The sequence below is a fragment of the Acanthaster planci genome, linkage group LG20 (assembly GCF_054643075.1).
Source record: "Acanthaster planci isolate LZ-2023a linkage group LG20, COTS_SCS, whole genome shotgun sequence".
Lineage (NCBI taxonomy): Eukaryota > Metazoa > Echinodermata > Asteroidea > Valvatida > Acanthasteridae > Acanthaster > Acanthaster planci.
The window spans coordinates 11,656,972-11,672,024 of NC_141796.1; the positions used below are offsets into that span (position 1 = coordinate 11,656,972).

The 15,053-nt window shown below is 37.9% G+C and overlaps 2 protein-coding genes across 4 annotated transcripts in view; one reads left to right on the forward strand and one right to left on the reverse strand.

Moving 5' to 3' along the window:
• The window catches only part of LOC110987339 (uncharacterized), a 25,275-nt gene extending 20,709 nt beyond the window's left edge, over positions 1-4,566 (forward strand). For all 3 annotated transcript variants that reach the window (XM_087130823.1, XM_022249999.2, XM_022250000.2), the window contains one exon: positions 47-4,566. In XM_087130823.1, coding sequence (XP_086986949.1) covers positions 47-646 — 600 coding nt within the window. In that variant the 3' untranslated portion in view covers positions 647-4,566. The remainder of the gene's footprint in view (positions 1-46) is intronic.
• Positions 4,524-15,053, reverse strand: part of LOC110987363 (uncharacterized) — a 35,379-nt gene continuing 24,849 nt past the window's right edge. Inside the window, exons 14-15 of the mRNA XM_022250047.2 lie at positions 13,431-13,742; positions 4,524-13,134 (exon numbers count right to left, since the gene is read on the reverse strand). Of these exons, the coding sequence (XP_022105739.1) occupies positions 11,889-13,134; positions 13,431-13,742 (1,558 nt within the window). The 3' untranslated portion in view covers positions 4,524-11,888. The remainder of the gene's footprint in view (positions 13,135-13,430; positions 13,743-15,053) is intronic.

Here is a 15,053-nt window from a genome sequence, read left to right on the forward strand (position 1 = left end):
GTGGAGGGGGAAGTATTAGTCTTATTCTGTCCTTTTGTCTGATCAGATGTCGGTTCCTGGAGGTGTAGAGGATACGCATCATCCACACCAACCTACTAGTCATCTCTCCATGCCTCATCCTGTCAGTGTTCCTGAGACCTCGCCAGAAACATGGGGTAAAGGTATAACATCATCTGGACAAAGCCAAAGAAAGCTGTCAGACAGCAAAGAGAGAAAGCCGTCAACTGGCTTGAGAAGGCTTTCAACTGATTCAAACATTTCAAAGCAACAGAGCACAGATCCTGATGAGCCCTATTTGGATACATGTGTCAAGAGTAACTTGAACAATGAACTACGTGGAACATTTACTTTGTCACCGCACTCAGATGATCCTGCAGTGACTGAGAAAGGCCCTTTTACATTGGCACTTCACCGATCTTCAAACGAAGAACGTAATTCTCCTGAACCAGATTATGGAAAAGGTAACTTGTTGTCAACATTGTCTAAGGAGCGTGGTGTAGGGAAGCCAATAGCAGATGGTTATGATGAGTTTGATGTAACCAGAGATGTTGTAAGCAGAGATAAATCAGGTCAGCTGGTAGCAGCAATCCGGGATGAGTTAGTTAGACTTGCAAAGAAAAGTGGACAACATGGAAGCAGTTCCTGATCTTGTTAAATCTATCTCATCTGAAATAACCAACCTGCTTAGTCGTACCTAGTTATTATCTTTCATTGATAAATACCTCAGACAGTCTCCCTATTCAGTGTGCAACATGATCATGTATTAACATTTGATAATGCCCGCTGAGAAGTGATAATGCCCACTACATAAAACATTGGCTAGCACCTGGATTCGAGACAGTTTACACCATCCCTATTGGTCAAGAGTCTGTGTGTGACGCAGGATGCAGAATGCACCACGTGCACGCCAAACAATACATCAGGAGATTCGATTGGACAATATGTAAAAGGAATATATCATAAAATGAATAAGAGTTTTCAAGAAAAATGAAAGTGAAATTATAGAACAAAATTGTTTGAAATCCATCATATATGAACTTCTGTTGACTCTCTAAATAAAAAGGTATTTATGAATGGAAATAAATGTGTGCTAGGCTGGTCTTAAACTAACCCTTAAGACCTTGCTCAGGAAAACGAACACTGACAATGCCCTTGCCGTAATTGCATCCATTCTCCTGAGCCGTCGTTTAAGACCCGCCAGCACATAATTATTCCCTTATTTAAATCCATTGCTATTCAGCGATCAACTGAAATTTTCAAATTAGACAAAATAGTTTGATGGAACTGTTTAGAGCAGATTGTTGAGTGAAGGTGAAGAAACTGTTTTCAGACTTAAAAATTCCTGAGAAAACCATTCAGGAAAGCCATTTGGTGGGTCAGAACTTGACTCCTGGTCACAAAAGTGTTAATCTAAGTACCTACAGGGGTAACTTGAGGGCGATGTTAGGTTTAAATCAGTCCAAGGATACCTGCCAATGGCTGGATGTCAGTGAATAATCATATGAATACATGTACACTGCAATTGAAGGCTTGTTGCAGTGTTGTAGTTGAGACCACTTAACCCCTTGACGACAGGAATTTCTTCCCGAAAGCCAACTCCAAGAATTCCAGCCTCGCTTGGCCACAAAGGCTACCTGCCAAACAGCAGATTCTTGGTTTGTGGCCCTGCGTGCTCTGCACGCTTTGAATTACACGGTGAAAAGGCTGACTGCTCGGTGGCATGCGGCTCTATTCAAGTTTCCACATTCCCGTTGCCTCTTTTCAAAGTGGGGACTATTGTGAAGCTGGTGATTATGATGCAAATTCGGTCTTTTCATTTCTGGGCTATGCACAAAGACCAATTACCATATATACAAGAGCCAGGGTCTGCCTTCTCTCACCATGCTTGAGCGTGGGCCGAGAATAATAGCTGAAAAGCGGGTGGAGGATCTCAATTTTTACGGCAGCTCTCTCCGTGTCCCGGCGCGAAGGGGTTAAAACCTTCACAAGACCAGCACAACACCAATACAAGACCGACACAATTCAAGTCACAAGCTATTCAAATAAACTGCATCAAAAGCATTTCTATGTCACCTCCACCCTGTTACTTGTGTCTGGTCTTGTGATTGGTCTTGTGACTGGTCTTGTGTCTGGTCTTGTGATTGGTCTTGTGTATGGTCTTGTGACTGGTCTTGTGTCTGGTCTTGTGATTGGTCTTGTGTCTGGTCTTGTGATTGGTCTTGTGTATGGTCTTGTGTCTGGTCTTGTGATTGGTCTTGTGTATGGTCTTGTGTCTGGTCTTGTGATTGGTCTTGTGTCTGGTCTTGTGTCTGGTCTTGTGATTGGTCTTGTGACTGGTCTTGTGTCTGGTCTTGTGTCTGGTCTAGTGATTGGTCTTGTGATTGGGCTTGTGACTGGTCTTGTGTCTGGTCTTGTGATTGGTCTTGTGACTGGTTTTGTGTCTGGTCTTGTGATTGGTCTTGTGACTGGTCTTGTGTCTGGTCTTGTGTCTGGTCTTGTCATGGTCTCAACTGCATTTACAACACTGGTTGTTTCATGATATCACGAGACTTCATCAGAATAGTGTGTACATGTACATGTACCAGTTTGCCATGGGTACTCCAGTCAGACAGTAGGCTGGGGGAATGATTTCTTGGCCTGTGTCACTAATGAATGTCTCTCTTTTTCAGAGTGTGCTTCTTTCATTTTTTGCTGCAAAATAGACTTTTACACTCTTTTCAGAACAAATCTAGTTTGTGCTAAATGGAATTTTTATGTCGATACGGTATTCAGTTAAAAGAGTTTATTTCTGATGTGTTCAATTCTTTGTCCCAATTATTTAGATTATTGAAATATTTGAAAGAATTATCCTGTATTTATTCAATGTCACTGTAGTTACTACTGTTTTAGTTTGAACACAGTAGAACTGCTCAATTTTGTTTTAAACTGAAGAGGGTACATTATATAACACATTTAGTTTTATCTGTAAATAATATCAGTTTTAACTGAAATTTTTCATGGTCTGTTTTCAATTGAAAAACCACTTGTGAGAATTTGTCAGCATCAACATTTCTGTTGTATGTCTTTAATTTCAATAATAACTGTATATAGCTAGACATCGTCATGATCAGAAAATATTGAAAGTTAATATGCTATGTGAATTATTTGAGAGAAGTGGCAGCATATCTCCTTCAGTGGAGCCTCAGGGACAGAAAAGGTGTAATTCAAAACAGGTTCTGGAAATATCTGATTGCTGTGTAACTGTGGGCTCCAAAACCCTGAACATGTAGGAAAACATTCATATTAAAAGGCAAGTTATAAACAAGTGCAGCTGGATGATAGCTAACTGGTGACTTTCCAGTTGGAATTAATGGAAAATGTTTCCAGAACCTTAACTATTTTTTTTGGTCATTTTTTTTGATAATATTTGTATGTTGGTCTTCGTTTGCTGTTTGCAGTGAGCTTTACTTTTTATGGTCATAGCGTGTTACATTCTGAATAGATTGCTTGTTGAGGGATCTACATTCATCATCATTTGTCAACATAACTTGGAATACTCGTGACATTTCAAACGGAAATAAACCTTTGAACAGCTGTTGAGGAAAAATCAATTAAAGTGATAAATCCCACCATTTGTGTGAATGCACGTTGCCTCCATTGGAGATCAAAAACAGGTTGGGGGGGCTTCATTTGCCTTTTGCCCATTTTTACAATCAAAATAATTTTGAGTGCTACAAGTTTTTATTGCAGTCTCTTGTCAGTACATGTACAGTCGAACCTCGTTAATGTGAGGTCTTTAGGACTTGGCAAATTAACTTGTCATAACAGAAACTTGTATTATCAGGAAAAAAAACAGGATTGGGGCCTAAGATTTTCCTTGTTATAAGCAGAATTTTTTATTAACAGAGCTGGTATTAACGAGGTTCATCTGTACATGTATTTTGTAAAATTTTAAATTTTATGTGCTGCGTTTGATGCCAAAAAAACTGTTGCTCTGTTGTGATATTTAAATTGTACGAAAAATTAAGATCGATTTTCGATTATTTTGAATGCTAATGTTTTTTGTCTGATTCACCGGGAAATATTGTTAACATTTACGCAGAACGGGTATAAGCAGTTCTCGCAAAGAGCAGTACTTAATGTAAAGTTTTGTTTGTCAAAAAAGAAAACTTCGTTTTGAAAGTAGCATGATTGGATTTTGCATACATGCAGCACATGTAGTGTACTTCAATGTAGTCTGTAGTAATCCAGACTAAAATTTTGGAACGGTGGTTCCTGAGTTGTAGAGGATAAGTGGAAAGGTTGATTCGAAATATATGTTGCTGAGAAAGAATACAGAAGTTGCAGTTTTCCGTTTAATACTGCTCATATCTAATACAATTTTGTGGGTTACATGTGTATATGTATTTTGAATTCAAAAAGAAAAAAAGTGAATCTAACTAAACTGTTTGCAGTTTGCCACAAAAACAAATGCTTTGCACTGAGAAACCATGGTCTTCAGTTTAATAGTTGAGCCGTACATTGTAGACAAGACAAACTACCCATTTTTGTACATTTGCCAATAAAATAAGCTTGTTTTTATTGAAATATCCCTATTCACCCAAATGAGTGGCAGTTCTACGTATAACATTTGGTTTGCATACATCCTAGGTACACTACAAAACAGGAATTAATTGGTTAATATTTTGTCGTTGTGTCCAACCTTCCATCTCTTCCCAATCACATCAAAGTCAATGCAGACATTTGACTAAAGTTATGTGAATTAAGCATACAGAACAGACTACCAGCCAGCTACTGTACTAACATTTATTTTTGGCTGGTAACAAAACAATGCTTGGTAAATTCTACACTTTAAGGAAAACGTTCTGCAAAGAATCTTTGTGAAACTGACTGAAAGACTGTCCTTGTTTTGAAACTGACATAATCACTTTTAAGAGCATGTAATCTGAAGAAACATTTGTCCAAAAATATTGTTTCTTGCATGCAAAGATCTTAGTTTCCTTCTCCGACACAAACTGAACAGAAACTAGGACAGTCCTCTTTCCTTTACAAATAATTCCCCTATCAAATGTTCCTGGTATCACTTAGAGGCAATTCCTGATACTAATCTCTCGTTTATGGAAATGCCCATAAATAGCACAAACATGAAAACTGAACTGTATTTTCTACTCTACAAGACTGAAAAAGCTTGTGGACTTTGATGTCTTTGCGGACTTCACAAAAAATGGTGTGTAAAGACTGAAACACTGTATGCTGACAAAACATCCACAGTTCTGCGTCAAAATACCAACGATATCAATACCAGCGAACTCGGCCACACAACTCTCAATATTTATCACCACAGTAAAGGTTACCATAGCAACAACTCCTTCAATCACAATAAACAATTATGGCAGGAAGTTTCCGAGCGTAATTAGCAAAACTATAATCTATCATTTCTATTACATATTGCACGCACACCAAAATATTACAACAGAATCTAAACAAACAGCTAGAACTGATTACATTACTGTTAGGCAAATCCAAAAGCAAACAAAATCAAAAACAAAAGAGAGAGACAGATGAAATTGTTTATGAATTACAGCACTGTGTAGTCGCTGAGTGCAATGCTATTTTAAGAGCAGCCAGTTAATGGGGCTTTTTTATGTGGATATAATTCCAGTGTACCATGCTGTCAAATCTTCAAATGTGACCCATCCGGTGAAAAAGAGTTAAAGTTTAGAAGTCACCAGAGCCACTTTTGAGAATACAGGCCTTGTAAAGAGTCTTGTACAATACAGAAATCAGAAGGAACCCTCGACATTTTCACCCAAAACAATGTTTGTTTTCATCAGGATACCGAAATGAGAGATACATGTACATCAGAGCAAAGACCTTAGTTTACCCTTTCTTATGCACACAAACAACTTTCTGATAGGAAATATGGTCTTCTGGCTCATTATCACCAAACAGGTCACAGTTGAGGCACAAAGCTTTCAAGGACTTGTGCATTTCTATGAATTTGCACGTAAATGCAAGTTATTCAGTCTTTTGTAAAATGCATGGCACCCTCTAGAATGATTTGACATATTCTTACATCCTTGTTTTAATTGTTATAGGGTACTGAAGTGCGTATCTCCATGCACCTCGCGTGTTAACAAACGTATGCACTCTCCATTTATTTGCACCAGACTTCTTTGTTCATGACGTCACACTTCAGTGCTCCACAGACCTGTAACACAATGGTGCCATGCTTTGTTTAAATGTGCACTTTCCTATGGCAATGAAGTGGGATGTGATCCACTGATTCCCCATAGAAAGTGTACATGTAAACAAAGTGTGACATCATTATGTTTTAGCTCTATTATGCCTGCATTTTTGGTGTACACTATTAACTACTTCATGCATATTTCAGGTTCATTGAAACAATGGAAGAAATTAACTGACCACAATTAAGGAAAAATAAAAAACAGTACAAGATGTTAAAACATTGCAATCAAAATCAAATCCAAACCTCTATGTAAAAGCAAAACAAGAAAGCATACCATTGAGGTCTAACTTGAGACTAATTCTATCATCAGTCGGCAATAAAAACAGAACCAGTACTTTGAAATCATCCTAGATGGAATGTCTAAAATCTTCTTACTTATAAAAACTACAGTCAAATTAAGAAGTTTCAGTTTATAATTCATTTTAACACATCATGTTTTTGTCATGATATACCTCGGCAAATACATTTTCTGTTGACTGAATTTCTGCTTAATACTGAGCGCCACAATGTTCCCACAAAAAGTGTAGCAACACCAGGATGGTTAACATGTTGACGTTTTAATGTATAAAAATTAAGGACATTAGTTTCCCTGTGAACTGATAATTTCAAAGTCTGGTTCTGCAATATTTCAAAATTAAAACCAAATAAAACTGCTTTGATAAACTATACTCTAGCGACTAAATGACTCTGGTATTGTACATTATGTGCAAATAAAGCTAAATAAAACTCAAAATTCATTTTAAACCACACACTTGCTAATTATGTTAATGTCACAACCAACCAACAGCATCATTAATATCTGTACTGATAAATATTCATAACATAAAATATGAATAATGCATGAAGCGTAAACACCATACTGCATTACAAGTTATACTACAAATGGTTAATACTGGTGTTCAAATATTGAAAACAAAACACTACAAACGGGTAAATATTGCTCCACAGATCACAAATCTACACAATAGAAAATGAATAAAATTTCAAAGGAAATTTTAAAACCTCAATAAAAATCCACTCCAAACAAATTCCAAATGACAAAAAAAAAAACCAAACAATATCAAATTCTATTTTTCAAAATTGAGCCTCCCACACATACCAGAGCCCTTTTTTTCTAATCAAAATAGTGTTTCATGAAACACTTTGTGACTGAAATTAGAAAACTAATTTCCGATTTAAGTTGTTAAAACAACATGAAGACTAGCAATTAAACACAGAAAAATGTATTCAACCTGCTTAACCTCTTTATATATCAATAATAAAAGCAATACTTAAACCAATAGATGGTCCTGTTTGTTCATGAAATATCTCAGTAACAAACCGTAAATACTTCATTTATGCAAATGTTTTTCAATGCATGAGATAACAGCTACATGTATGCGGCTGAAGTGCCAGCATTTGTAAGTACAACTGTTGCTAAGTAACAGCTATAGAATTCTCATTAGAATAATGACCAGCTACTGATAAGCAAAAATTCATTGTTTTTCCAGTGCTAAAATCCAGCTACATGTTTTGTCGGTAAATTAAACACATTGTGCAGGAAGGATATATGAACTGTTTATCAAGTGTTATACACAATACTTTGGCCTTCAACTATCAGTGGTACAATAATATTCTCTATTATATACAAGTATAAGTACACTTCACGGCACAGTTAACATAGCTCACCTACCAGAAGGATTTCTCTCCACTATGATTTACCAAGGATTGGGATAAAGATAAACACAGATGACAATCACCATATGTAAATTACCAATCAAAAACAAAATCTAAAAATGACAGCAAGCACATTACTAGATCAAACTTTGTTCCAAAAAAAGTTCCAGAACTAGGAAAGTTTGCCTATTGTATGTATGCAAAGAAGATGGCATCAGAGGATGACTGGACTAACAGGGGTGTAACACCAACACCAATGGTGGCAATATCAACTGCTTAAATTGCTGATAAACAGGAAAGATATACATCCAAAACAACAATGATCAAGAACATTACGGCACACATAGTGACAAACTTTGAAAGTAATAGAATGCATTATGTGTGAGTACACACATGTAGATGCATGTACTCATATGACATTTACACAGACTTAACTATTCTTATTATCTCGGTCACAATCACACAACACGTATGCGCAACATATAACGCTTGGCATTATCAAGGCTGAAACTAATAATGTATCTATCTGAATAGTTTAAGCATCTAAATTGGACAAATTTGACCAAACCAATCTTCCAAAGTTAACTAATACACAACAGCCTGGAATGAAGGATAGTTATTTGAAGACAACTTTCATGTCACACATTATTACTTATGATTGCATCCAATGGTACTTAAGATTTAACCTACTACCCTGATGTTTCATTACTTTAGCCTTTACATGTATTGTAGAAATCAGCTTATTACTCTAGTCAAATCTGGCAGATCTCCAGTTCTCAGAATGTCATGGTAAAACCAGATTAGAAAAACAGATCAAACATCAGATACTGATCAGAAAGGGAAAAACAAAACAGCATACATGTATGTGATTCAGATAGCATAACAGGTTGTTACAAACAGGTTGAAATTACACAAACTAATGAATAGCAGTTGTTGGAGTTATGCAATTCAAGAGGTTGAGTAACAGCTAAATTTGTGAGCATTGTAACTTGATTATTAAGGCCCGACTTTCATCATTAAAAAAATGGATTGAACAGAAAATGTTTCAAGACAAAAACCGAACAAAGAAAATTAGTTATCAGTTGATGGCAAGAATTAGGACCTAAACTTGGATAAAATAGATCAGGGAACGACCAGAGTTGACCTGAGAAAGAGAACGTCTCAAGCTGGAGATCTATCAATTGACAATCTAACCAAGATTGGTTATTTCATAAAATCACACTTTGTCTAAAATCTATAAAAGACTATGGATGAAATAGTCCATACTGCAAAAAGCACCATACACCTCATATGAACTGTGCAGACCATTTTTAAAAAACATCTACTACAAAGTTAATATTCATGTATTTATAATTCCAGATGCATGTGCTATATATATGTGTGATGAAATAGTCTATGTACAATACGCAGGATTTAGACTTCAGATTCTTATATCAGATGGCCATAGACTGGTAAGAGGTAACCAGCCTGGATGCCATTTTGAATTCAAAATGAGGCTCTCAAAATTGGATTTACATTTAATAAAACATTCCTATCAATTTCACCACAAAGTATGGCCTGACCATGTCATGTTATACTACATTCTTTGGTTCAGCATAATATGCCAATAGGTTTGCTTATATATCATGTTCTTTCCTCGTCGTTTTAGGCAACAATATTTCATCTTCATTTTGAATGCAGAATGGCACCGATGATTACCGAGTTTCATGGGCAACCAGAGGGGAAAGACACTGTGACAGGGTAATCTGAGTTTGCTACTCAAGAGGAAAATGTCTAGCAAAAATAGTCCACTTCTCTTTACAATTTACCAACACAACTTTCTTTCACAAACACTGAAGTTATTATGGCACAGCTTGCTAACAACTGGACAGCTTGTGAGTTGCTATTAATGCTACTAATCTGATTTATCACTGTGCAGATCCAACAAGTACTACTTACTAATAGTACAGTTATTCCAGGATTAAATATGCAAATCTTATGTTTCAATAATCACCATTCTACTTCAATTCAAATGAATCAGTCAGGAAGTTCTCAAACTTTCATTAAAAAAAATCAGTCTTATAATCAAACTTTCTGCTGCTGAGTTCATAGTTAACTCATGGATTTGGTTGACTGTCAGATATTTAGAGCTCTCATTGAAGTGACATTAATCAAGTAGTTGATGGAAGATCTTTGATACAATAAGACTTGCATTTTAAGGCATATGGGAAACATCTTCCAACTAAGCTAAACCAATTATTTGCACCAATTCATGTGAGGAAAAAACCTACTGTATGCAATAATACCATTCCATTCAGCACACGATACAACTGGAAATTTGTACATTTTAGAACAGTAGTTTCACAGTAACAAACAAAGCAACATTTAAACCTCACCTAGTCACTTCACATTGCAACTGCAAGCATACATTCAATTCCTTAGTCATAAAAATAGTCTTCTTTTTCATCTACAAAATGTACAATGATCTAGTATTTTTATCACATTATTATTTCACTTGACCCAATCTCAGCTAGTTTTGTGCATCCAACTTACCGTAGCAGTGTATTACAAAGTTAATGCTCCATTTTCATTTCTACAAACCTTCAGAATATTTTACAAGGGGACTTTATTGAAATCACTACTGGTCCCAAAACACCAGTACACATTATCTGTACATGTTCCAAAGGATTTCTCTACAAGGCGATTTATACATAACTGCAGTGGATAGTTTATTAGTTTACAAAATCCATCTGATTTTCCTATTCCAGGCTATTAATATAAGTTACAAAATGACGGCCATCGGATATTGAATAGGTACATCAACAAAGTGTGCATATAACTTAGTGTGATAATGCTGCCGAAGATTCAGCGTATCAAACAACTACATGTACTCTTCTGAACTTTACAACGAAAATTCAATTCATTCTTAACTAAAATATTCCTCCAAACAACATGCTGTTTATTAATCTGTAGCTCTTTGCATAAAATGATACACTACTTGTGGCTACATGCAACATCAATTTATCCATTAAAATGAGCTTAAGTTTAAACCATAACTTCCAATGCAATACATTTATACTGTTTAATAGGAATAATAAAATGGAAAGTCTTCAATGCTAATGTAATTAGTAATGTGTTTAATCAACACTTAAAACCGCGTCTACAAAAGCTCAGACACACAACTAAAATAACTTCATAACATCATCTACCACACGTCAATGTACTTCAATAAAATCTAGGATTAAAACACTTCTCAAATTCCTTAACATGAAGCATACCATTCTTAAAACACAAGAAATGGTTATTCCTGTATTGGAATTCCCCAATCAATCTAACCCTGAACCAAAACCAGACACACCATAGTCACTGATCAATCCTCAATGGCCCTGCAGTATATCAAAGATTAATCAAAGGTCATTCTACTGCAGGTCAAAGTTCACATCAATCAATGCCTGCATCTTAGTATGAAGGATCAATTCAAACCAAAAAACATGCACACAGAGTAAAAAATCCAACACACGATGCATATTCCCAAAATACACTCCTGGGAACATTGCGAGGCAAACTCTCTCAACTTAAAAATATGACAAAAAGAAAACTGCAGAAGAACTGCTTTTAGGAATTTGGATGCCTCTCGATTTTGACAATCAATTACAGGATTTTGTCACTGCCGTGACTGAATGTGTGCTTTTCAGCTGATCCTATGTGGGTTACATGGCTGTGGCTTTAGAAGATCAGTTACACATTTTCATACCCAACCAATCTGCTTCCTTGATAATTGCTCTAGTCTGATAAATCCACCTGTTCCCCTTTACTAATTGATTGATTGGTGGTTTGGTGGTTGGCCAGGAGTACCTTGGTACAAACCAATACCAAGACTACAGGTCCAATGCATAGCTTGCATAACACCCGTTTAGTCCTTGCTCAGTGATTAGAATGAGCATTATTTTTTACAGCGCCCTCACTGTTTGAAGGTCACTTTTCACATGTGAAGTTGAGCGAATTTGTCTCGCAAGGCAACAAGTCAATCACCTGTAAAGCCTTGGTACAAGTACTGGTAGGGTGGGTGTGTCTTAGTAGGGCTCAGAGGGTAGGTACTGTAGATGTTACCTGATGGTGAACGAAGGTACACTGGCCGATTGTACTGAGGATGGTAATGCGCAGGGGGCGGAGCCATACCAGCAGGATGGTAGGCGGTAGAAGCTGAGGGAATAGTAGGTGAATGGAGCACAGCTTGAGGAGGCAGGTGAGCAGGGAGAGAGGATTTATAATGAATATGGGCTCCTTGAGGAAGAGTGGTGGTGAGAGGAGAGTTAATCCCTGGAGTTGAGCCGTAAGAATAGACATACTGAGCGTTGGACTGACCAGGGCCTCCTACATGGGACTGTGTGGTCTTTGGTTTATGAACAGGGCTACTATGCTGCTGAAAATAAGGGGGAAGGGTTACAGTAGGTGATGAATGGACTGGTACAACACGATGGCGATCAACTCTATCATGCTGTGCCCTCTGACCTTGTGATGTCACTGGGTCAGCTCTTGTTGACCTTTGACTTCTTGATGACTGTTGTGATGATAGGGTCAAGGTACTTGGACGCTGGCGGTGGTGTGTTAGGTTTGGATGTAACGCTGGTAGTGTAGTCGACGCAGCATCCTTACTGGAACTCTTCTGGGGTTGAGGTTTGGGGGCGGAGTCAACCTCAAGGGGAGGAAGATTGACAAATGCTATAGCAGAGTCTGAGCAGTGATGAGCAGGCCTCTCTTTCTTCAATGCCAAGACCAGATCTCTTCCTTGAGACTTTCTTAACGGATGCAGAATTTCTTCCTGTGTGTCGCTGTGGACTTCCTCTTTTACCCTTTCCTGAAAACTCAAATGACCACTTGGGGGTCTACTTACGATAACTTGGGAGTCTCTACAGCCAGACTTCCTTGAATCACGACTTCGACTACTTCCCACTCCTTCCACTGCTTCTGTAAGATATGAGTTCTTGATACCGTAACCACTGTCTACATTACCATTACTCGGCAGTTGCTGTGGACTACCTTCAGGTGTGTCTCTGATGGTGACACAACTCAAAACATTCTGTCTCTGCACCTTCTCAAGGTCAATCTTGAGAGGTGACACGCCTAGAGATGAGTCACAGGATGATGAAGATGAGGAGTAAGGATGCTGTTGCCGCGGTGATGGGCTCAGGATGCTATTGGAGCTACTCAAGGAGCAAGAGTGGGTGATAGTATTGTCATTGCAAGCCTTGCACATCTTATCTTCACATCTAAGGCAAAACAAAGGAACAATGGCACCGTCTTGTCAATCTTGCCGAGTTCGGAATTCTTAGAATAGCAAACAATGCAGACACTGCACTGTGTAATGAAAATTGACAGAAGTCGCAAGCCACTGTACGGTACAAGATAGCAAATGGTCTTAACCCTATCAGTACTTAATATTAAAATTACTACTTAGAGGACTACTATGTAGTATTTTATAGTACTGATTCCTATAAGCCAATTGATGTGCAGGATTGTTAAGGTTAAGAAGACAATGAGTAACTTTTGAAGGCAGCAAACTTACCCCTTGGCAGGTTTCTCAGTTTCTTCTTCACTTTCACTACTGATGGTGATAACACTTGGATTAGGACTTGGTGAGTCTGCTATGACAATGGGCTCACGCTTGGTTGAATAGGAATCCTCTGCATTAACACCTGTTGCCCTCTGGGTACTAGACTCTTGCTTAGTACTACGATTGTATCTTATACTCTGCTGCGACGAGGCAGTAGGCTGAGAAGTGGATGGGGGCTGGGTGATGGTTGAAGGTGGGGAACTACCACGCACACGTTTGGACTTCTGTGGTGACAAACTGCTGCTAAATGCAGCTGTATGTGTCCTGCAATGTGATACAAAAATGATGAATAAATGACTGATATATTCTGGAATGATGATATTTAACTCAAACATAACAATATTGATTAAAAAATACAAACTGCTGGACAAAAAATATATTGAAAACCTAATTATTTACCTCAGATAGTATTTTTCAAGCATGATAGCGATTTATCAGGCATGCAAATTCCAATCTTCACAAGACTTTGAATCGTGTTTTTTCAATTTTCAATGGCATGAGTGTAAAGTGAAAACCAAGAACCAGCTGATCCAAGGAAAAGCTGTATGCCTGAATTTCTTTGCAAAAACAGCTTTAACAAAGCGCTAAAGGGACTAAATTAAAACTTACTAATATGTGTGGGTTATGACAAGGATCTAGAGATTGTTATCAACTTGGCAATGAGTAGATCCATGTGTAGTCTTAATAAGGTGAGTAATCATCGTAATACTCCATGGAAGTCAAAGCAGTGGGGACGTCTAGGAAGGTTAGAGATTAGAAGGCTACAAACACTGTAACGCTTGACTCATACACCATACGCTGGGCTTGATCACCTATATATAGCACAGCTGGTTTCTACTGGCTACGCTCAAAAGGAAGTCTGTAATTTCTCATCGCTATGAAATGGCAACATTCACCTATAACCCTAATTCAACTGCAATATGTCAGTCATTTTGCTTGCATGGTTTCTAGTGCTAATAGAGGTATTTGAAGGTTGATCGTTTCCTGTCAAGGACACATCTTTGAGGCAATCTTAACCCTAATCCCCTAGGGTGTGTGTAAAATCATATTGAAATTGAAGGATTGAGGACTATTATAATTAAATGAGTGGGGTCAGGATTGTTTCGCAGACGATTCTTTTCTGATTAACCAGTCCCTGCCGGGCGACCCGTTTTCGAGTACATAGGCTTTGTATGCAGAGCCGGGGAGCCCAGAACTGGGACAAAAGAGTTGGGCCTTATAACAAAAGGCCGCGCTCAGCACAAAAGACTGAGCTGCTGGGCATTGCAGACATTTTTTCGCTCTCAATAGTGGAGATAATCCAGCCTTGTTTTGAAACAGTATACCACAGTTTGAGGCATTTAGAGCCAGCGGATTACCACCGGAGACAAAAGTTCTCCACCACCGCAGCGATGAGCCACACAACACCGCTGCATGCTAATCTGGCTCTTATTGAAAAGAGGTCAGCAGTGCACTGTGCCGGTTTCGTAACACTGCAAAATCTGGGCTCTTTTTCCATGGCTGCAGGCCTGGCTACAGGCCTGGCTGAAATATTCATAAGTCAATGAAGGTTAACTATCAGCTTTAGAGTAGTGA